The sequence below is a fragment of the Psittacula echo genome (genome assembly GCF_963264785.1).
Source record: "Psittacula echo genome assembly, chromosome: 13".
In the NCBI taxonomy this organism is placed as follows: Eukaryota; Metazoa; Chordata; class Aves; order Psittaciformes; family Psittacidae; genus Psittacula; species Psittacula echo.
Genome location: NC_137749.1, coordinates 3,982,144 through 4,005,153, shown reverse-complemented (window position 1 = coordinate 4,005,153; position 23,010 = coordinate 3,982,144). Strand labels below are relative to the sequence as shown.

The following is a 23,010-nucleotide window of genomic DNA, read 5'->3' as shown; positions in this document are numbered from 1 at the left end:
GATTTTTTTACGGAGCTATACCTGCCTTTATTCATGAGTTCTCTGGATGCCCACTCCATGTGCTGTGTAGTTACCTATCTGTAGGCCAGTTTCACTGACCGGCCGTGCTGTTGTGACAAAGCTTACAATAAACCTGTACCGGGACGTTGCACTGAGCACTGACTGCCCTTCACAGCTTCACTTGGCTTGGTTTTGCCGGCTCATGCGGGAGAGGCTCCGGAGCCCGACCTGATGCCCGCCCGGTTGGGAGGCAGCGGAGACGGGCTCAGCGGGCGGGCGGGAGGACCCGGATCCCGCCTCGCAGGGCCAAGCCAGAGAATTGCGCCTGCGCGCGGCGCCGCGGCCCTTTCTCGCGAGAGGTGCCGTACCGCGGAAGAAGCTGCGGTGGCCGCTCACGTGTGGCTGCTGCCGCTGGGGCAGGCGCTGCAGCCGCCGCCATGGGCCGCGCGCGCCGCCGGCACAACTGGAAGGCGCGGGTGCAGCCGGGCACGGCGCAGCCCCCGCCCGCCGCCGAGCCGCTGGAGCTGCCGCTGGAGCTGCCGCTGGAGCTGGGAGGTGCGGCGGAGCCCGGCCTGCAGTCTGAGCCGGGAGCACCCGGCCCGGCGCTCCGCGTCCTGCGCGCTGTGTTCGTTACTGCGAACCTGGGCTGTGAACGGCGCTGGAGGGAGATTAGAGCTGCTGAGATTAGAATTAGCGTCGTGTCTGTGCTGTAGTTCTACTGTGCTTCTGTTGGAAGCGTTAAAGTTAGTTTAGAGCCTCTTACAGGGCTTGCGTCTGTAGCTCTATTGAAGCAGTTACTGCATCTCAGCAAATCTTCGTCAAAGCGATTATTAAGAATATTCTTACGTTTAGCATTTGCATTCTCAAATATCGCTTTTAAAACCCCACATTCATTATACTGCTGTCGTCATTCAAACGTTAATAACAGAAGTTTTTAGTATTAAAAATTACTTCTGGCGTCCCAAGACACTCATGTCCCAGGCTGCTCTGCCTGTGGTCAAAAAGGCAGAAGTTTTGTAGTGGTGTTGTGTAAGTCAATGAAAATTACCCTCACAACTTTAGGAAGCACCTGAGAGAAGGCCTAGAGTCACCCTTTTACGGGCTTTTTACCGTTATTGTTGATAAGGGATTTATTTTTGGCTGGAGATGAGGGTTGTGTTTGTTTCAAAGTGCTAAATCTGGTCTGGTTTGTGGTAAGCCTGTTGTGCTGCAAATAATCCGCCTGGCACCAGTGGGTGATCGAATGTGTGTTTTCAGATGAAGTAACGCTGAAGGGAATCGATGAAAGCAATGCCCTGGTCCTGCCAGCAAAGAAAGCAAAGAAGAAAAAAGTGGCCAGTGTTGTGCAACGGCAGAAGAAACCCCTGAGCAAGAAACAGAAGAAACACCTGCAGAAGATTTTAGAGCAGAAGGAAAAGAAGAAACAGGTATGGTGCTGCTTGCTGGGGACTCCAGCTTTGCGCCCTCCGGCCAGGTGATAATGTATGGAAATGGTCCATGTCAGTGAGCACCTCTGGAGGTTTTCCTTGTGCTGTGACACTGGCAGTGATGGTATGTGGTATGTGATGTGGTTGCGTTGCTGGTGTGAAAAGCCAGAGGTGGGGTGACTGCTGTGCAGTGCCAGCAAGAGCTTTTTGGGATGTGAACTATCAGGGGTGCCTCAAGGACATGCAGGTGCTGAAGTTCAGGAGTTATATTACAACAGTGTCAGCCATCCATTTCCTGGGTGTTTTGGCAAAGATGCGGCACCAGCCATGGACTTTTGAGGACAGGTTTGGAGCAAGCTGCTCTAGTGGAGGGTGTCTTTGCCCATGGCAGGAGGTTGGAACTGGATGAGCTTTAAATTTCCTTCCAAGTCAAACCCCTCTGTGATTCTACGATACGATTCCATGAACTCTAATGGGGATTCCCCTCCCTCTCAGCGGTTCACGTGTTCCAGGAATACATCATTTCTGGGTCCTGGTTCCACTTCTCTCTTTGACCCTGACCAAATAGATTTGTGTTATGAAGTACATCACTAGCAGGGTAAATGAAGTTGTACTTTAAAAGCATTCTGCGAAACAGGTTGCGTGAGAAGGTTTGTTCTGTTGCAAAATGCAAAGCTGGATGCACCCCTAACTCTTCTGGTGCTTCTGAGATGCGTATCTCCAGCTCTAGTATATTTCTTTTATGCAGACAGAGCCCTTCTGTCTTTGCCAAAGCTTTCCAGGGAAAATTCCTGTTTGTTTTAGTATCTGAAAAATGGCTTTAACAAACCAACCCTGCTTTTGGAGGTAGTTTAAAACTGCAGCCAACTCCTGCCAGCGCTACGTCCCATGTAAGGGAATTGAAGGGAGCCCTCCACTGCTCTGGCCCTTGCTCCGGTATTTCAGTCCAAGTCCATTTTCTTTGCTGCTGTTTGAAGGGTGCAGCTGAGCTTTTCGTTGCAGTGGTGAAGGGTCAAGCCTGTGTTTCCAGTGCAGGACTGAAATCCTCATCAGGGAGGACTGACCATGTAGCAGCAGAAATAAATACCTTTACAACCTCACAGTGAGGTTTGCCAGAGCAGAGCCTTTAAAACTCAAGCATAGATCTTGAAATAATTTCTTGGTGAAAATAAGCACTGATTTTGATAGTTTTTTCCCGAAATAGCGAGCTGAGTTGCTGAGCAAGCTGAATGAGGTCCAAGCTTCTGAGGCAGAAATGAAACTGCTGTTCACGACTTCCAAACTGGGTACTGGGAAGCGCATGTATCAGACCAAAAGGTAAAGTGTTCCTTGGAAAGAGCCATTCTTGCTTATTGCTGTGGTTGAAAACTTTGCAACCTTCTTACCTTTTCTTTTTTGCTGGATATATTTCCTTCTTCCTGCACACAGGTTGTTCAGAATGGATGGAGCTAGACAATTTTCTGGGTTTATCTGATAATATGGTTGCTATTGATTGTCATCCTTTTGAGAAGATGTTGCTTAAAGTGACTTGGTCTTCCTTTTCGTAGGGGATGAGCTGAGTAGCAATTACATCTCTGTACTCTTATAAATTAGGCTGAACTACATAACTGGTGGCTAAACTTTTTTGTCGTATTGGAAAGTGTTGACTGATGCAGCGCTTAGTTACTGGATTTAGCAAGAGCTGCATTTTGGCAGAAGTTGAAATAAATTAAACTACAGCGATGTCTTCTGAGGAAATGAATAAATATCAGTATAAAGCATGCTTAGATATGAATCCAGCCATTGGGTCAGCCAAGGCTTTGCCTAGCAGAGCTGTGAGAAACTTAGGAGTGGGGATCCTTGGAGAACTGGGTTAACCTCAGGGTAACGTCTTCACGTGCTGCACTGCACCCGAGGTGTAGAAGTTTTGGCTGTTGAGTGAAATGTGGGTTGGGGCTCAGGCAGTGACTTCTGATGATGTGACTTGCCTGGTTTGTGTAGATGTGCCTGGCTTGAGGTCCTGGAGAAGTTTGGCTGAAACGTAGCTCATGTGTTGGTGTTTTGTTCTAGGATAATGCAGGAGCCAAGCACTGTTGAACCTGAAAAGATCAGGAGCGTCAGCGGTGCATACAAGAGAAGACACAGCTCAGAGTCAGAGCCTGAGGAAGAACCCAGTAGTTCTGACGAGGAGAAGGAAGAGCAGAAACCAGGAATAGAAAAGTCCTCAGCCAGTGATGTGAACACTGCTGAAAAGCCAGAGGAAGGCGTGAAGGTGGCAGAGATGAACGAGCAGCCGGCTGGTCCTAGTGTGCCAGTTCACCAGCCAGCCTCCAGCAAAGTGCCTTGCAAGCCTGCGGTTTTCATTCCAGTGGACAGGTCTCCTGAGATTCAGGTAGGGCTCTGTGAACAGCGGGGTGTTGGAAATTACAGCACTTGCCATCAGATTAGGTCACTGCAGATGCTGCAGCACTATCTTCTGTCTCTTGCTAATACAGCGTGGCAGTAGTGTGCAGTTAGGGTGCTCATCCTGGCAGGGTGTACATGTGCATCTGAGCTTTAAGCCTGTCTAATCTAGCAGAAGAAAAACTAGTTTTGTTTTAGGATGTAAGCATTTGTCTCTAGTTTTAAATGTAGAATTCATTAGCAGGCTTTTAGTGTTCTTCACTGGAAGATCTTGTGAAGTCACCGTCAGCTCTGCATTATGCTGTATCATCGGCTGGATAATTTTGTTCCATTTGGTGTAGGTAGGGCGTTCTGTAGGAAAGGGGAGAGCTCTGCATGTGTCTGCGCAGATGAGACAGAGTTGTGAAATGAGTTTTGCCTTGAAGTGCTATATTAATAAACTCGAGGGACTCTGAAAGTTCACAAATGAAGTGCAGGGCTTGCCAGCTGCTTTCTGGGAAGCTGCTCTGAGGGCTCTGGTTCTTGATGGTGTGGTGTTAACTGGTTCAGAGCTTTTCCAGCCACAAAGCTTGTAGAATTCCTTCTTGTGAGTTTTAGAATCAGAGGAAGGTAACAGTTCCCAATCCTGTGGTTTATATTATTTAGGAAGCAAGACTAAAGCTTCCAATTCTTGCTGAAGAGCAAGTCATCATGGAAGCCATTAATGAGAATCCCATTGTGATCATCTGTGGAGAGACGGGAAGCGGTAAAACCACACAAGTCCCTCAGTTTCTCTATGAAGCTGGCTACGCCAGGTATGGATCTTCTTTTATATGCAGCAGGTGTAATAAGAAAATTCAAGCTGAGCTCAGTTACTTGGGATTTTGATTGTTTTTTTCTTTTGATATGGCTGAACTGAACCTGGTCTGTGCAGTGGCAGTGGCCGTGTTGAATGGGCTTCTAAAAAGTCTGAAGGGATTTAGGCTGACTTGCAACAGTCTCTCTACATAAGCAGTCTTTGAAACCTCTAAGCTTGGGCACCTCATAAAATGCTTCTTGCAAGTTGCATCAGGGTGCATCCAGCTTCTGTGCTGCTGCTGCCCCAGCCTGAGTGTCTTCTGAAATGAGCCCTGTTGCCAGAGGGATGTCCAGAGTTCAGTGAGCTGGAATTACAGAGACAGCATTTGGGGGAAAAAACTTCCTGTGATACATGCATCTTCAGTTCCATGTGCATGTAATAAGTAGGAGGGTAATCCCAACGCTTCCTTTCTGTTTTTTTCTTATAAGTGACTTGAGTGATGCTTCTTAATTTAGAGCCATCCTGCAGAAATCCTGTTGTCATCTTCTGAGTTTTTCTCTCTTTAAAGCAAGCAGCCAAACAACTCCTCCTTTTCTTTCCTTCCTCCTTCTAGTTCAGACGGTGCCATTGGGATCACTGAGCCTCGACGTGTGGCTGCAGTGTCCATGTCCCAGCGAGTCGCTAGGGAAATGAACTTGTCAAACAGGTGAGGACGAAAGCTGAGACCTTGCTAGGAAGGTAACACTGAGATGCTCTGTGTGTGTCATAGACTCAAATCTTGCACATTGTTCATTGAGTTTTCTGTTTCTCCCCGTGCTTTTTCTTGTGGCTACCCTGGTATTTCCTCACAGAGTGGTTTCATATCAAATCCGATATGAAGGCAATGTTACAGATGAAACACAAATTAAGTTCATGACAGATGGTGTGCTGCTGAAAGAAATTCAGAAGGTAAGATCTTGACTTCTGTTTTATCGAAAAGAAAGTCTTTTGTACAGCTGGAAGAGAGGCTTCATGTGGTAAAATTGATCTCTTCTCAGGACTTTCTGCTTTCAAAGTACAAAGTTGTTATTATTGATGAAGCTCATGAGAGGAGCATGTACACAGACATCTTGATAGGCCTCTTGTCTCGCATCGTGCCTCTTCGGGAGAAGGTAAGAGAAGCAGTACTTCTGTATTGGACGCAGGTGTGCTGGGGAGGGAATGTTGGACATGAAGAGGCTTTGTGCGAGGAGGGACTCTGTGGTGAGGAAGGTAACAGAAATCTGATGGAAAACATAAGAGTCATAATGTTGGGGTTTCATGCATGTTAAAACACATTGCATTTGAAGCTGTGTCTCCTCTGTCACTTGACATGGTGCTTTCTTTGTCTTCGACTTTGAGTGTTTTGGTGCAGGAAACTTAAAGCTCTGTGTGTGTGCTGTGTAGTTTACCCACCGCATGCTTTCAGGCACGGAGTAACACGTTTGTGTCCCTGCAGAAAGGGTTGCCACTGAAGCTGATCATTATGTCAGCCACCCTTCGTGTTGAAGATTTCACCGATAACAAGAAGCTGTTTTCTGTTACACCTCCGGTTATTCAGGTATTGTCCTCCTCACTGGGGTCTCCATTAGCCCAATGGCTGAAATAAAGGGAGGGCTTCCTTGATAAGGCCAATTAAAAACTAGGGGCAGTCTGATCTTTCCAGCTGGGCCTGAAATCTTTCAGATATCAACTTTAAAACAGTTATTTTGTTTAGACCATTGTTTCTTTGGGGACTCAGTGTTTTTCTTCCCACCTTTATCAGAAAACTGCCCCAGCAGAATCTGATTAGCTTGAAAACTGTACGTTACACTTCAGCAGAGCTAGCAAACCTCAGTCTGAGTTGATCTGAAAGAACAGTTACAGCTTGCAGCTTGGTTTTGCAGTGTTTAGGGTATACAACAGTGGTCACTTCTGTGGGTCTGGTGTATTGTAGATTACCAAATCCAAGAGCTGAATAGAAACACAGGGTGAGCTTTTCTAGTTCTCCGGTTAATGCTGTAATGGTTGTGCTGGAGTTACAACAGCAAGTAATCCCTTGCTTGTATTCCCTCCCTAGGTAGATGCAAGGCAATTCCCTGTAACTGTTCATTTTAACAAGAAAACCCCCTTAGATGACTACAGTGGGGAGTGCTTCAGAAAGGTGTGTAAAATCCATCGGATGTTGCCCTCAGGTAAGGTCACTGCTGAGAACCTCTCAAATACTTTACACTTCACGTGTCTAAAGTTTTCTGGGTTGTTTTTGTTGGGTTTATGCTTTGTTTTGGGGTGAGGGTTTTTGTAACTTGGACATGGAACTGCAGTGATGTATTCTTTTACCTAGGCTTTTCATGTGAAAATTACCCTTCAGTTAAATCATGGTTACATTTGTGTGCTTCTTGAGGGAGTAGTAGAAGACAGATGCAGTCTAACACCCTGCTCCTCCTTGTTACTTTGCAGTATATTCAACCTGACTTATCAAGAGCAAGATCTGAAGCTTTCCAAGGTGAAATACCTATGCTGAGGTTGACAGTGATCTCTTCTCTTGCAGGTGGGATTTTGGTGTTTTTAACAGGCCAGGCAGAAGTACACTCTCTCTGTAGAAGGCTAAGGAAAGCCTTTCCATTCCAGAAAAACAACACTGCAGGTAATGCTGTAGAATAAAGGACTGTTAGGCTCAACGATTCATTGCATTTCTTCACTTGCTCTGTTGGTTGTGAATTAAAGCAGGAACACTGCTGCCTGTTGGTGGCTATTTTATTTCAGGCTAATGGAATTTCCCAAGATGACTAGAAAGTCAAATCCTAATATAGCTCAGCTAATCGCGTCCTAAACCTCAAGGCATACAGTTGCTGTGTGGTTCCTAAATGGAATTATAATGTTAAACTCTTGTGCCATTCCTGTACCCTCTGCCTTCAATGTGACTATTTGCTTATTTCATACTGTGACACTTTTTGCATCCCCAGAAAGATGGGAGTGGGACCAGACTCTTGCCACTGTGTATTCTGAGAGGAAAGCATGCTCAGCTAACAGTAATTTCACTGTGTTTGCAGGAGGAGATGATGACAAAGAAGACTCAGTGGAAGAAATGAGAAAATTCAAGAAATCAAGGAAGCAGAAGAAAGTTATGGTAATGTGTGATGGGTAGAATTCCTCCCAGAGACAGGAGGGAGCAGGTATCTCCCTGCCAGACAGCACTACTGCATAGCTGTGTTTCTCACCAGGCTGTTTAAGGCTTGCACGGAGCCTTGTAGCCTACGTATGTCCCCCTCAGGAAATCCAGTAATGCTGCCTACACTGATAACTGCTGCATTATGAGCAGCAGAGTGCTAAAATGTGGCCCTGGATATTATAGCCAGGAGATTTTGGTTGAGTATTGACCATTAAAACTTTAATGGAAGGAGTTCCAGACTTCCTGGCTCCAGGGCTGCTCCTCATCTCGCTGTTACCCAAAATCGGGACTGATGCATCTGTCAAGGTGTCAAGGATGAAGGGTTGGCTCCACACAAGTCCTACATGCACTTTGTTAGCCAGAGATCTTGATGTTCTAGATATACTGTCCCCTGATATTGGAACCTTGGCCTTAAAATACAAGTAGAATCTCTCAATCCCTCTGTCACCTTCAGGTCAACAAATGTTTGGAGTAAGTGCTCAGCTTTCAAAGCAATGAAAAGTGCTGTTTGTGTCCCCCCTTTAAAATGCTCTGTGGTCATCTTTCCTCTCTTTCTCAGGTGCTCCCCAAAATTGATCTGGACAATTACTCTGTTGTACCAGTGGATGAAGGAGATGAAGACAGAGACACTGAAACTGATGATGATATGGCAGGGTCTGATATTGACCTGGATTTAGGAGATGGAGACTCAGAAGAAGGTTTGGCACTTAATGAAATCAGAATTCCGTATCTCCTGTCACCTGTGGAATGTGCAACATAGGCTGGTTGGCCTTTGCTGACCTGTGTCATGGAAAAGCTATTAAGATTTTCCAGCTTCAGCTTTGTACCAAGTGTTTTACTGGTTTTAAATGAAGTGGTGTTTGTGAAGACATTGTAGGGATTAAGCCTAGAAGTTGACTTACTGTGTACTTAACAATATTGGTTTCTTCACAGATGAGAAGTCTGATTTGTCCCTTCCACTCTATGTGCTCCCACTCTATTCTTTGCTAGCACCAGAGAAACAAGCAAAGGTAAAGAATTTGTTGTCAGAATGAGTAAATGATCCTTACAGATATGTGTGATTATTGTCTAAAGTCACATGTTTTGTGAGTTACAATATCCATCTTGGACTGCCATCATTGGGCAGACTTGAATGGCCCAGTGGGTGAGTTGGAATGGGATCGGAACTGGGCTTGCTGGGGCTGGGATCTCCTTTATGTGCCAATTCAGCAGGTTGAGAGAGATAAAGAGTGACAATCCTGCAGCATGGTAGAATGAGTTCAAATTAGATCCCATTGCCGACAGTCAGTTACTCTTCCATTTCCTCTTGGGCTTTGGAGTATGTCTGAATACAACTTCACATTGGTGTCTGCTCCACCTGGAGGACCTGTGGGTGTTTCTGAGGGATTAACTGAGCTGGATAGAACACTCTGGAACTGGAGACAAATTGTTAAGTCTTTGGTCTCACCCTTGGGTTTCACCTGCAATGCCATATGCTTGGTCATCCCTTTGCAACCCATCCAGGTTGACTGCCTGTCTCTTTTGTTGGCAGTGCATTTCACATGCCCATCTGTTTCTTGTAGGTATTTAGGCCTCCTCCTCCTGGCACGAGACTGTGTGTTGTAGCCACCAACGTGGCTGAAACATCTCTTACCATCCCAGGCATCAAATACGTGGTTGATTGTGGAAAGGTCAAGAAACGTTTCTATGACAAAATTACTGGGGTTTCATCTTTCAGAATCACTTGGATATCTCAGGCTTCAGCCAACCAGCGGGCAGGCCGGGCTGGCCGGACAGAGCCAGGGCACTGTTACAGGTTAGCTGCCTGCTGGGGAGAGGGTTAGGTGGAACAAAAAGCCCAATGAGTGTCTGTGAATTGGATGGCTTCCCTTGTCCTGCTGCCCCTTTCACAAGGACCTAGTGGTGCTTGGAACCTGTTGGGTTTGACTGCTCTTCATTCAAATAGAAGAGGTGAAGCCAAACGTGGACTGTCACTGGTGATGTTGGTTTGACAGTTTGGCTTCTTGGGGGCCTTTCTTTTGCTGAAAACTCATTGTGGTGGCCAAAATAGCATGGGTCTCAATTCAAGCCAAGTCACCTTTTTGTGAATAACGCAGTATGCCCCAACCATGGAAATAATGACATGGTTATCTAAATAGCACCCACAGCTGCCTGTTTTATAAATCCCTTGCATATCTTTTGAGTTAAGATTTATTCTAAGTCTCTAAGCAGCATTTCTGGTTTACTAGGTTATACTCCTCAGCGGTCTTCATGGACTTTGAGAAATTCTCTGCTCCTGAAATAACAAAGCGACCAGTAGAAGATTTGATTCTGCAAATGAAGGCATTAAATATAGAAAAGGTGAGGTGTATATCTGCTTTGTACTACAGTGCTCATTAAAGTGGCTGCCCCTTGGAGCCAGAGGCACAAAATGTCTTTTACCATCATTGCTTGAGGCTCTGCCTTGTGTTAGAAATTAGGATGCTGGGACTTGATTTTGGTTCTGTAAATCATAGAAGCTTGTATGAGTTCTACCAGGCCTTAACAGACATGTTTGTTCAGGTCATAAGAGCTTTCTTATATTTTTAGTAGCAAAAAAGCCCTGTCCAAACAGGAGTTGTGTTTTGGAGATACTTAAGCACTCTCAGAAAGCAGAAAGACCTTAAAGCAGCCCACCCTAGGCGTTGCCTGGAGTCAGTGGCAGCTCAGGGTAACGCTGGTATTCCTGTTTCCTAATGTTTTTGTTCCAAGCATTTCCTCCCATTATATGTCCTTTCCTCTTGCTCCTGGCAAACATCCTAACTGTTTTTATTTGGTGTGTATCCAGAGGGAAGGGTTTTGTTCCCTTCCAGGACTTCTTACTGCGTTCAGACACTGTTTTTCAGTAGGAGCCGTGTCAGTGATGTACTGAGAAGTATTTTCTCTCTCTGTCCATAGGTAATCAACTTCCCATTCCCAACACCACCTCCAACAGAAGCACTTGCAGCAGCTGAGGAGTTGCTGATAGCCCTGGGTGCCTTGAAGGAACCCCCTATGACAGGAAGGTAACATCTGTGGTCCCCCACAAATTCCCTCTTAGTGCTGCTGCACAGACTCCACTATCAAGGCAGTGGCACTGCTGTCCTCCTGCCAGCTTTCCATCCCAGCCATGCATTTGAGGATGTGCTGGCAGAGACTGGCAGCATTTTAACAGTCTTAGGTTTACCTTTGTGTGTTTTATTGGTCCCTGGGCGTGTTTGGGCACAGAAAGACTGTGCTAGCAGTGTGCCATTCAGGGCAAGTGGGAGCTGCATGAGGAATATGAATCTTTCCCCAGCCTTTGGGACCAGCACATAACAAAATCAGAGAAAACACATGACATGAATGGGGCTTCTAAAACCAGAAACACAAACTCGCTCTAATGCAGAAGTCACTGCATTACATCACTTTTCTCTTCCTCCCCCAGGCTGAAGCAGCAGCTGGCAGCAAAGCTGAGTTGCCCTATTAGTCCCCTGGGGAGAATAATGGCCACTTTTCCTGTTGCCCCCCGCTATGCAAAGATGTTGGCATTGAGCAGGCAGCACGACTGCCTGCCCTACAGCATCACCATAGTGTCTGCAATGACTGTGCGGGAGCTTTTCGAGGAGTTAGACAGGTGAGTGAGTTAACCTGACATCACTTGTCACAGCTGTCTCTCTTACGTTGAGGCCCTTCTGCACCTAAGCACAATGTTCATTTATGCTGTTTTGTGTTTCTTTTAGGCCAGCAGTAAGTGAGGAAGAGGCAGTGGAGCTGAAGGGGAAGAAAGCCAGGTTTTTACAAATGCAAAGGATCTGGGCTGGGCAAGGGCCGATGCAGAAGCTTGGAGACCTGATGGTGATGTTAGGTATTGCAGAGAGTGATTTCCCTGTACTGTTAACTGCCATTCTGTCCTCCTCCCTCTTAGCTTCATACAAGCAAAGACAGCCTCACACTGCAGGACTGAGTCCAGCAGTACATTTTCTAGGCTGTTCTCTGGGCATTCTGCCAGTGTCCCAGGCTAATGACAAATGGGAACTGCAGTACGCATGTGTTGACTATGACACCACTGTCCCACAGTTGGTTTTCTTTGGAGAGATGATTGTCTAAGTAATTTCTCTCCCTGACTTCACTTCCAGGAGCAGTGGGGGCCTGTGAGTATGCTGGGTGCACCCGGAAATTCTGTGAAGAAAGTGGGCTCCGATACAAAGCCATGCTGGAAATCCGGCGCTTGAGAGGACAGCTGACAACAGCAGGTAAGGGGGCTTGAGAGGAGCTGCCTTGTTTATTCTCTTTTCAGGGGTGACAAATCAACAGGGCTGTTTGTTGCAACCTTTAGTTTGCTATTGAATCTTAACTCCTCTTTTTTCCCCTTACAGTGAACTCAGTCTGCACTGATGCTGGTCTCTATGTTGATCCAAAGATGAAGCCCCCAACAGAAGCTCAAGCAACTTACTTGAGACAGATCGTGCTGGCAGGGCTGGGGGATCACGTTGCCCGAAGGGTTCAGGCAGAAGAGCTCCTGGATGACAAGTGGAAAAATGCCTATAAGGTAAACAGCTTGAATTGACTGAATTCCTCTTCCCCTGTGTGGCAGAAAGACACTCTGGGGCTTATGGCTGGATATAGCAATGGAGCTGCATGTGCTGGCTTTCTACAACCGCTCCTCATGCAATCTAAGTTTCCAGTGTTGCAATTTCCCGGTCCTCAGGTAGGAATTGTTATAGAGCCAAGAATTAGCATTAGTCCGACGTGCAAAGTGCTTGATGTCTCCTGAGAACATCTACATCTCCTGATGTAGAAAATGATGGGGTTATTAAAACCCTCCATCACTTAAGGAAACCATATAAAGGTACATCTAAGAGAGACTAAAATTGGATGCAATCAAGAGATTGGATTGCCAGTAACTTGTCTTATTCTGCTTCAATCTTCTTGTGCTTTCTTAAAGACTGCTCTCCTGGAAGACCCTGTGTTCATCCATCCAAGCTCAGTCCTCTTCAAACAACTCCCAGAGTTCGTGGTGTATCAGGAAATTGTTGAGACTACAAAGCTGTATATGAAAGGTGAGGCTGCTGCAGTCCCTGCTTGTTCTGCAGTATGGGGAGGAATTCAGAAGTGCCTTAGGCAGAATGTTTCCCTTGAAGCATTCTCCTTAAACAGTGGTCGTGCCTCTGGGGGTTTGGATCCTTAGCTTTCTAGGTCTGGATCAGGGGATAAATTGGCCTGGTTTATTCTTTGTCCAGCAAAACTGGCTGGAGCAAAGCTCAGCTTCTGAAATAGCTGCTTTGCTCCAGCCCTGTCAGCAATAGCTCCCTATGGCTGGTCTTTGAACAAGAACAATAAAGAGTTGCCTTGAAAAATGAGATACAAGTGAATGTGTGGAGATGAGATTCTGCAATGCAGTGTATTCACTCAGTGAGTGGTGACCCTTGGCAGCAAGCCTGCATTCAGGTGTGTGTTTTCCCTTCCTAAGGTGTGTCTGCAGTTGAACCTGAGTGGATTCCAGCCCTGTTGCCACCATACTGCCACTTTGGGAAGCCTCTGGAAAATCCTCCTCCATCTTACTGCCCTGAAACAGGCCGAGTTCGGTGTCACAGACCAAGTGTCTTTCGTAAGTGCCTTGAAAAGTATCATTCAGTAGTTCTATATAGTTATATATAGTATACAAAGTTATTGTAATGCTGCTTTTAACAAGACTGTCAGCAGAGCAGAAAGGTCAAGCTCAGCTTGGACTGGTCAGAAAGCTTAACCATGGTTTGAGTAGCTCTATGGGATTAGTAGCATCTAAATATCAGCATCTCTCCACTGGTACTGGCATTTTGTGCCCATCTGCCGCCCCTGTGAAGGAGCAATGCTGGCTGGCTGGTGGCAGTAGCCTCCCCACTTCTCTTAGCACCTTTGTTGCATGTCTCCCTTGGCAATGGACCCTCCTTTTTGAGCATTTAAGGGACTCAGTGTGATCCTTCTTTCCAGACCGAGTTAGCTGGGAGCTCCCTGCTGTGGAAGTCGATTACCCAGAAGGTATCGATCGCTACAAATACTTTGCCAGGTTCCTGCTTGAAGGGAAGGTGAGCATGTTCCAGCTGCTTCCTTGATGGAATCAGTAAGTCTGTAGCCCAGTTTTTGGAGATGAGGACCCTTGTGACTTCCTCCTTTGTGTGCATGCCCGTTCCTCATAACTTGCTGGTGGCTGGAGGAGTTTGGTAAAGTTGTGGAATGGGGAAGATATCCTTAAAATATAAAGCAGCATGAAAATCATCATCTGGGTGAAAGAGACTCGCAAATTTAAGTCCTGGTTTTCAGAGGAAAAAAGCCATAGCTCATGTCTTTGTCCATTCTGAGACCCAAGAGTCATCTAGCAAGCCAGTCAGGACAAGATTTGTATGGTGGCATGGATGGGAGAGAGATGGTAATAGAGAATATGGGATGGATGTCTGTAGTTGTACAAGTTCGTTAATGGTTGTTTCCACAGAACAATTAATTTACCTTGTTCATTATGTACTTGTTATAACAAATCTTCCAGGTTATTAAGAAGTTGAAATCCTATAGCAAGTGTCTGCTGTCCAGTCCCCTCATAATGCTGAAGACATGGGCCAAGTAAGTTGTTAAAGTGAAGTTTGGCTCCACCAAACGCTTTTAACTTCCTTTAAAATGAAAGAAAATGAATGCTGGGAGGGGTGTCCTCGATAGGGATCTTGGCTGCAGCTGCAGGAGAGGAAAATGCGTTTTCTTACCAAGAAAAACTATGTCTGAAGAGAACTGGGGGTTGTGAGGGCAGTGTGGAAGCGCACACACAACCTGCTGGTCACACTGACCTCTGCGGGCTGCTTCATGCACACAAATTGCTCACACAGTAAGAAACTGATGGGCACAACTGCTTTCCTTGCTTTTCTTTGTGCTTGGGCCAACTACATTGGGTTTATTTCTTTTCAGAAACATGTTTCCAACAGACCATGTTTTTCTTGATGACACTTACAGAGCTGTGACCCTCGAAAAAACTGTCAGCTGTTGTTTCCCTTGTGTCCCTTGGTGTGCTCTCTTCCTTACCAAAATGAGCTTTCTGAGTTCTGATGGAGCTGAGAGATGCCAGGATTGGAAAGGCTTTCTTAAAAGTGACTCATCTTTTCCGAGGGTCCTACAATTGCAAAGTTATTCCCTAGTGTAGTCGGTTCAGAGTGCAGCATGGGACCTGTTGATTCCTTTGTGCTCTCCCGTGTGCTATGCAGCTGCATGCTGCCAGCAAGAAGAGCAGCCTGCTGCTCCATTTAACAACAGAAAGTTTTAGTAGGGGGAATAAACTTATTTCTAGTGAATTTTGTGTTTCTACATCTATGTTTCGCCCTTTAAAAACCACTAGGAGTATGGATTCAGAAAGGTAAGCTGAATGCTGGAATACTTTGCTGAACTGTGCTAATGAACTTTGTTTTAATGCACTGTTTTATTTTGGTAGACTTCAGCCCAGGACAGAAGCCCTCCTGCAGGCTTTAGTGGCAGAAAATTGTGATAATCGTGATGCTTTACTGGCTGCATGGAAGAAAAATCCTAAATGTAAGTGTTCTGCTGCTTAATTATTGGTCATATCAGTGCAGGTTTTGTAGTGCCACCAACACTGTTGAATTATAACTAAAAAAATGGATTATTTCACTTGATAAACTCCAAATATTTGCTGTTTTCTTACCAGAATCAGCAGTGCTGTGTGTCATCGTTCTGGTGAAGAACTGGAGTTGCTTGTACTTTAGAAAGCAACATTTATTTGTATTTTAAGATGATTTTTTTCCCTCTAGCTCCAACCACAGTTAAAGTGTTTGGTTTGTGCTTCTGAAAAATCACACTGTGATGGTACTGTCAGTGGGTGCAGGGAAAGGTTCTTCCAGGTAAAATGGATTTTGTTCAGTTTTAGGGCACAGATTGTGAGAGTTCTTCATGGAAACAGCAGCAAAGTGATGCGGTGATGGCTTTCACAGTCATTCTCCCACACTTGGCACTTCTATATCTGCATGCAGGTCCCCAAGCTGCAGCAGTGGTGGAAGGCTGGTTCTTGCTGTCAGCCTGTGAGGCTGCAGGACTTTGTCTTTCCAGCAGAACCACTCCAGTCCCTGACCCCGCAGCCATGTAATTGCTCCCCACTCTCATTCCAGATTTGCTCACAGCCTATCGTCAGTGGGTCCCCGAAGCCATGCATGATGATCTAGCCCAGAAGTGGCCACCAGTACCACAGTGAAGTGTCTGACTTCTTCATGGACTCTTCTCCAAGACGTTTCGGGAGCTTGGGTTTCCTTGGAAATCTGCTGACACAGATGGACTTGCTAACCGTTAGCAGTAGCTTTCTGTAAGCAAACTGAGTGTTGGTCTGGTTTTCTAGGAAGCCCTCTGTGTTTCTGGAAGCCCTACCAGTGGTTTTGCTGGTAATTGTAATTTTGTAATATTAATGTTTGGATAATTTTATCCATTGCATTTTACAGATTGGGTTTTTTTATCTGAAGCTTCTCTTTGGACTATATTAGTCACATGGACTATAATAAATGTGTATAGTTCTTGGGCTGCAATAAGGGGCATTCCAGACCTTGGCAGTGACAGCAGATTCAGCCCTAGGCTGAACCTTTGGTCCTCTTGGTGGGTTGACCTTGCCCAGCCCCTCAGCCTTACGCAATCCCTGTCCCTTCTGCGTGACAGGAAGCACAAAAGTGAGAAGACTCGTGGGTAGAGATGAAGATGGTTTAATTAGTGAAGAGAAGATGAAGAATCCCAGTGATGTCGAGGCGCTCAGCACCTCCTACATGCTGTCCCCTTCCAGCATCTTGTCCACCCACAGCCACCTTGCAGAGGGGAAAAGAGAAAGCCTTGACATTGTGCAAGCACTGCTCAGCAGCAGCCCAAACACCCGCTTGTTATCAACACTGTTAGTCGCAAATCCAAAACACAGCAGCAAGAGGCTGCTATGACGAAGTCCCAGTGTGCTCCTAATGGTTTTCCTGCTTCTCGAGGAGTTTGCAATGAATCTAGAGTCTCCATTAATCTTGCTTTCAGTAATTTTGGTTTCAAATCTCTCCTCATCCCTGGGTTGCTGCTGCAAGCACTTGTATTTCCTGGTGCCTTTCCTCTGCCAGCTCTGAGAAGGTGGGACATCTGCCCCCACGTTCTGGAGGAAGCTGGTAAAACCCAGCCCCAGAAGGGGCTAGATGTGTGTTCCCACTACTCCCATGCACTTCAGACCAGGACACAAGGGTTAAAAATGCTTAATGCTGGTGAAAGCAACTTTCATTTTTGAGCAAGAAGGAAAATAGCCTGGGTATGGCTGAGTATTATCATGTAAGTGTTGCAGTGGGGTAGTGTTTAGCAGCAACCACAGGCACGAGAGTGCTGTGAACTCCTGGCTGGGCTGCTTTCTTTAGCACGAATTGCAGCTGTGCTTATGGGAAGGAAGAAAGAAAAGGACACCACCGAGTCTGTTAACGAATGATGGCTCCTTTGGGTAAATGGGGTGAAAGGAAATCAAAACCACAAGCTTTCCACAACAAAAGAAATGGAGATGCCGGGGATTGAACCCGGGGCCTCATACATGCAAAGCATGCGCTCTACCACTGAGCTACATCCCCTTATTATGTTTTCGTTCCCCGCACAGGAATACATACACGATACAGCCGCACGTCGGGACTAGCGGGACCATGTCTCCGCTCCGCTCCTCTCAGCTCAGCTCAGCTCCGCACCGAGCTCCAGCGCCGGTAGGACAGGGCCGGGGCTGGCGGCGACCGTGTCCTTACAGTGCAAGGCCTGAAGGTTTTTCCCGTGACCATCCTCGTTAGTATAGTGGTGAGTATCCCCGCCTGTCACGCGGGAGACCGGGGTTCGATTCCCCGACGGGGAGGTCTGTTACTTTTGTCTCCGCACTTGCGACGCGGACGTGGAACCTCGGGGCCTACAGGCGAGCGGCCGCGACACACCCCGCAGCGGGCACGGTATGGCCGCAGAGCTGCTTTTTATGCCGGTGAAGGGGAGCGGAGTCCGCCGCTCCTCCCAGGGTGCGTTCTGAGCACCCCGCTGCCACGGCTGCTGCTGGTACCCGGGGGTTGCGGGGTCCCGTCCCCGCCCCGCGGGGTGTAAAGCAGTGCGGTGCAAGGAGTGGGCAGCGGCTGGGCCCACGGGCACCACTGTCACCTGTTACCACGGTAACACCACGGGTGCGCTGGGCGGGGTCCTAACCGCGGCCAGCGGGCGGCTCTGTGCCCGCCGAAATAGCTCAGTTGGGAGAGCGTTAGACTGAAGATCTAAAGGTCCCTGGTTCGATCCCGGGTTTCGGCAGAACTATTTTTTCATCACCGCAGGTGACAGCGGGTCTTTTTGCCGCCGAGAGGCCCCGGCGAGGGGCTTCTGTGCTGAACATCTCCGCGGGCGCTCACGCATGCGGGGCATTGCGCGGTAGAATGCGTTTCCCCGCGGAGTGTGCTGCGCGGGGATGGGCCGGCGCGTATGGAACTTCGCTGATAAGCCGTCCTCGTTAGTATAGTGGTGAGTATCCCCGCCTGTCACGCGGGAGACCGGGGTTCGATTCCCCGACGGGGAGGTTATGGAATTTTTTTTGTTTGAAGTTATTTTTCAATTTCGTGACGGAATTTTCTGATTTCCGGAGGAAAAACAAAACGAACCCACGTTTGCGTGTGTGCGAACGCAGAGTGTTCCTGCACTGCTAAGACCTGCCTGAGGTTTACACCCAGCTCCCGGTTTACCCCGCACGGCAGCGGCGGGAGTGTGGCTCCGTCGTGGGCAAAGCTGGCCGGCAGACAAAAAAGCACCATCGGGTGTGGGGATGTAGCTCAGCGGTAGAGCGCATGCTTTGCATGTATGAGGTCCCGGGTTCAATCCCCGGCATCTCCACTTTTGCCTGCCTCATTTATTCTCTATTCCATCCCTGTGATCTGTTTTACACGGGGTTAAGGTTGCCGCGTCACACGGAACGCTAAACTGCACTGTGAGCATGCTGCCCAAAAAGCCTTTTTTTTGTCACTTGTTTCTCCTCAGGACTACACATACACAATTCTTGTGTCTCTCCAGGTAGTTCATTGCCACACTAAGGCCCTGCACAGGCAGAGCAGGCCAAAAGGAGGAAGGGCAGCCCCTTGCAGGCTGACCTGGCTCCACTTGAAGCAGGCTGGAGAAGCTCTTGGAAACAACAGAAACCAAAGCCCATGTAGAGCTTGAAACAGCTTTTATCTATACAGTTCAGTTACCAGCTGCTTTTTCTGCCCTGTTCAGTTACCAGAGAGCTGACTTGTGACATATAAAATGACATTTCCTGCCAGAGCAGCTGAAAGGTTCCTTGTGCTATTTATTTACTAGTGTTATTTCTAGTTATTTTGAGCCAAACGTTTGGCTACAGCACTGTTAAATGTGAAGACCCCTGTTGTAACTAGCTCCCTGGACAGGATCCCCTCTAGGCAGCTGTACTTCAGGAATATACCCTACACATGAATGTGAGAAAAGAGAGGGCTCTTACCCCAGGGATTTTGTAGTTATAGGCACAAAATAACAGACTTTGGCACAGGAAATCAGTATTTGCCAGTAAAATAGGTCATGGTCTGTTAGGACCAACCTCCTACTGTTCACTAAGCTTGTCCTGAAAGGGTACAGAGTGCAGGGGGAACACAGATCAGCTTTGTTCACAGAAAGCCCCTCCCAGCTGGGGAAAGCACCACTCTGCAAACCAGCCAGGGGCAGTGGAGGACCCTGCGGCATCCCGGCCCGATGTCTGCCTTGCAATCTGAATACAATGCAAATCTGAACATTTAGGAGAGTGCTGCTCCACCATTTGATTCAGGCATCAGGTACAAACTCACTCAGGATGCTCAATGGCCAATTACCCTAATGAGATGAAGAACAGCGCTGTATCATCTCAATTTCATCGTTACAAAACTCTATCTTGTCACGAAATACACTGCCACGTAACTATTTTTAGAGCAGTTCTGCATGCTCACTCTGTAACTAAAAGAATAGGCTTATCATCATTATTCTCTTTCAGATGAGAGACCTAAAGTGGAAAGACTATTCCAATCTTCCATGTTTATAAAACTCCAACTGCACACAGTATAAACCACGGTGAAGGAAACAAAATACTTTAGTGGATCTTTTTTTCCTCAGCTAACCACCCCGGGTGTTTGAGATTATTATTACTATCGCAATGCTAAGTTTCAATACAAACACAAAGCAGCCAAGGCTGAGCATTCACTTCCTATAAAAGCTCTGTGTGTCAGGCAAAGGCAAGTGAGTTTCCCTCAAACCAATCACAAAGCTGTTGCTGGGCCTCTGCTCCCTTCCTACTGGTGTGCAGTGCTGGGTGTCATCTGTGTCCGTTTGGAAGGCAGCCGTTTTCCTTGGGTGCTGGCAAAGGAAGGATTTTGGGGGTGGATTGAACTGAACATCTCACCAGTCCTGCGAACAAAGCCCCGTTTGTGCTCAGCTGTGTGCTTGGATCGCCGTGCAGTCTGACTGGGGTGGACCAGGAGCCAAGAGTGCAAGAGATCTACCAGAAGGCATTCTGCAAGTGGGAATAGAATAAAAAATAGGCATTATTATTATTATATCTATATTTATGATTGATTTTACCACAGTGGCAAGCCTTAGGCCTGAATTATAGACTCCATTCTATCCTAGATACATACTCCATTTGTACATATATACACACACTGATTCTACCTCAGATGTATCTTCAGCACTTGCACCTCTTTATCCATCGGGCCTACTCTGTCCCTCACCCCATCTTTCCCATCTCTGGCAGCCCCTCCAGGTCATGGTCCTGGGATGGGAGGGGGGCTCCATGCTCCTCCACTGCTTCTTTCCCTCTAGCATGATGAAGCACGCTTCTGGAACGCTTCTAACGGGACTGTTGGGGTTTAAATCCCTACATAAAACGCAGTGCTTTGACAAGAAGCTTTAGACACGCGGGCGTCCCACAAATCGAGAAGGGTCTGCTCACTGAGGCACCACGGCCACCTCCTGCTCCGGGCTACTAGATTCATGCCAGGTTTTCCTCCCCGCTCCTTCAGGCACACACTAGCTCCTCCCGCCTCCCGCCATTTCACCGCTCAAAGCGCTGACTCCTCCGCGCTACCGGGCCTCGTTTCCCTCCCCGCCGTCAGATAAAACTGCGGTGAGCACCACAGGAAAAGTAGCGCCTGGCGGAGTGATCTGAGCCTCAGGGGCGGGGCCGCAGCGGCTATATAGGGGGCAGGACGTGAATGTGTGGCGCAGTCACAGTTGTGGGCGTGTGAGAGTCGTTTTACGGTCAGCTTCGCTTGTGGGCCTCTCGGTGAGTGCTCCGCTGTGCTTCTTCGGGGATAGACGGAGGTTAGAGTCGTTTGTCATGGCGGTGGCAGGGCTTAGGTGCTCCCTGGGTGGCGGGGCGGGAGGTGTATGTGTACGTTGAGGGGGAATGGGCTGCGGATGGAGGAGATGGCGGGACTTGGGGCGGGCCGTGTGTGTGTATATGTGTGTCTCGTTAGAGCGGCAGCACGGCGGGCGGGCGATGGGCGGCGGAGGGGGGATACAAGCGGCTACCGGCAAAATGGCGGCGGCGCAGGCGCAGAGGCCCGTCAAGATGGCGGACGCCCTGGGCGGGAAGGGGAACGGGGATGTGGGCCGTTCTGCGCTCTTACGTCACAGGAAGTGGGGCGGTGACGTGTGTGCGTAGGGCGTGGCGTCGCGGAGGGGCGTTCCCCGGGAGCCGAGCAACGGCTTGGGGCAGGATGAGGACCAAAACTGAGGTGGAGTTGTTCTAGTTGCAGAGAAACATGCAGATCTTCGTGAAGACCCTGACAGGCAAGACCATCACGCTGGAGGTGGAGCCCAGTGACACCATTGAGAACGTGAAGGCCAAGATCCAGGACAAGGAAGGCATCCCCCCCGACCAGCAGAGGTTGATCTTCGCTGGCAAGCAGCTGGAAGATGGGCGCACCCTCTCTGACTACAACATCCAGAAGGAATCCACCCTCCATCTTGTGCTGCGCCTGAGAGGTGGTATGCAGATCTTTGTGAAGACCCTGACTGGCAAGACCATCACGCTGGAGGTGGAGCCCAGTGACACCATTGAGAACGTGAAGGCCAAGATCCAGGACAAGGAAGGCATCCCCCCCGACCAGCAGAGGTTGATCTTCGCTGGCAAGCAGCTGGAAGATGGGCGCACCCTCTCTGACTACAACATCCAGAAGGAATCCACCCTCCATCTTGTGCTGCGCCTGAGAGGTGGTATGCAGATCTTTGTGAAGACCCTGACTGGCAAGACCATCACCCTTGAGGTGGAGCCCAGTGACACCATTGAGAATGTGAAGGCCAAGATCCAGGACAAGGAAGGCATCCCCCCCGACCAGCAGAGGTTGATCTTCGCTGGCAAGCAGCTGGAAGATGGGCGCACCCTCTCTGACTACAACATCCAGAAGGAATCCACCCTCCATCTTGTGCTGCGCCTGAGAGGTGGTATGCAGATCTTTGTGAAGACCCTGACAGGCAAGACCATCACGCTTGAGGTGGAGCCCAGTGACACCATTGAGAACGTGAAGGCCAAGATCCAGGACAAGGAAGGCATCCCCCCCGACCAGCAGAGGTTGATCTTCGCTGGCAAGCAGCTGGAAGATGGGCGCACCCTCTCTGACTACAACATCCAGAAGGAATCCACCCTCCATCTTGTGCTGCGCCTGAGAGGTGGTATGCAGATCTTTGTGAAGACCCTGACTGGCAAGACCATCACCCTTGAGGTGGAGCCCAGTGACACCATTGAGAATGTGAAGGCCAAGATCCAGGATAAAGAAGGCATTCCACCAGACCAGCAAAGGTTGATCTTCGCTGGCAAGCAGCTGGAAGATGGGCGCACCCTGTCCGACTACAACATCCAGAAGGAATCCACCCTTCATCTTGTGCTGCGCTTGAGAGGCGGCAACTGAACCTCCTGATTATTCCTTGCGTTTAAGTAAAAGCTCCTCTGCACTTGTTCATTCCAATAAAGCTGTTGCATCCACAAAACTCGTGTCTCAAGTTACAATCATAGAATGATTTGGGTTGGAAAGGACGTTAAGATCATCCAGTTCCAACCTCCTGCCATGAGCAGGGATACCTCACACTAGAACATGTTGCCGCACACTGCCTGCACATGTTCATTTTCTCATCAACTGACACCCCTGAGTCCTTTGCCCAGCCTGTAGCTGTGCCTGGAATTGCCCCAACCCAGGTCTAGGACCTTGCACTTTATTGAACTTCATGAGGTTGGGATTAGCCACCTCTTACATGTGTCAAGG

The 23,010-nt window shown here is 48.1% G+C and overlaps 2 protein-coding genes and 1 long non-coding RNA gene across 5 annotated transcripts; 2 read left to right on the top strand and 1 right to left on the bottom strand.

Annotated features, from left to right (window-relative positions):
- Positions 1-437: 437 nt before the first annotated feature.
- Positions 438-17,450, top strand: DHX37 (DEAH-box helicase 37; the record flags this gene model as incomplete). Its single annotated transcript, XM_080628288.1, has 28 exons — positions 438-555; positions 1,258-1,427; positions 2,632-2,744; positions 3,477-3,798; positions 4,455-4,603; positions 5,201-5,293; positions 5,439-5,535; positions 5,625-5,738; positions 6,065-6,166; positions 6,665-6,779; positions 7,136-7,231; positions 7,638-7,714; positions 8,316-8,454; positions 8,690-8,766; positions 9,319-9,551; positions 9,985-10,096; positions 10,673-10,779; positions 11,181-11,369; positions 11,476-11,600; positions 11,872-11,988; positions 12,112-12,284; positions 12,681-12,795; positions 13,206-13,343; positions 13,706-13,800; positions 14,256-14,329; positions 15,183-15,280; positions 15,871-16,061; positions 17,355-17,450. The coding sequence occupies 27 exons, from the start codon at positions 438-440 to the stop codon at positions 15,951-15,953; spliced, it is 3,441 nt and encodes a 1,146-aa protein (XP_080484414.1). The 3' UTR covers positions 15,954-16,061; positions 17,355-17,450.
- Positions 16,077-20,840, bottom strand: LOC308226515. Of its 2 annotated transcripts, none has more exons than XR_013957906.1 (3): positions 20,700-20,840; positions 20,151-20,261; positions 16,077-16,548 (listed from the first exon to the last, which is right to left on the bottom strand). It is a non-coding gene; the product is annotated as an uncharacterized lncRNA (long non-coding RNA). The 2 variants fall into 2 exon arrangements; XR_013957907.1 differs by having other exon boundaries at positions 16,107-16,548; positions 17,365-20,261.
- Positions 20,841-20,908: 68 nt separating this feature from the next.
- UBC (ubiquitin C) lies at positions 20,909-22,738 on the top strand. 2 transcript variants are annotated; one of them, XM_080628289.1, is made up of 2 exons: positions 20,909-21,032; positions 21,502-22,738. In XM_080628289.1, exon 2 carries the CDS (start codon positions 21,514-21,516, stop codon positions 22,657-22,659), a length of 1,146 nt encoding a protein of 381 aa, XP_080484415.1. In that variant the 5' UTR covers positions 20,909-21,032; positions 21,502-21,513; the 3' UTR covers positions 22,660-22,738. The 2 variants fall into 2 exon arrangements, with proteins under 2 accessions (XP_080484415.1, XP_080484416.1); XM_080628290.1 differs by having other exon boundaries at positions 20,968-21,070.
- Positions 22,739-23,010: the final 272 nt, after the last annotated feature.

Excerpts from the sequence above, each read along its gene's own strand:
- UBC (XM_080628289.1), top strand. The coding sequence starts at position 21,514 with ATGCAGATCTTCGTGAAGACCCTGACAGGCAAGACCATCACGCTGGAG.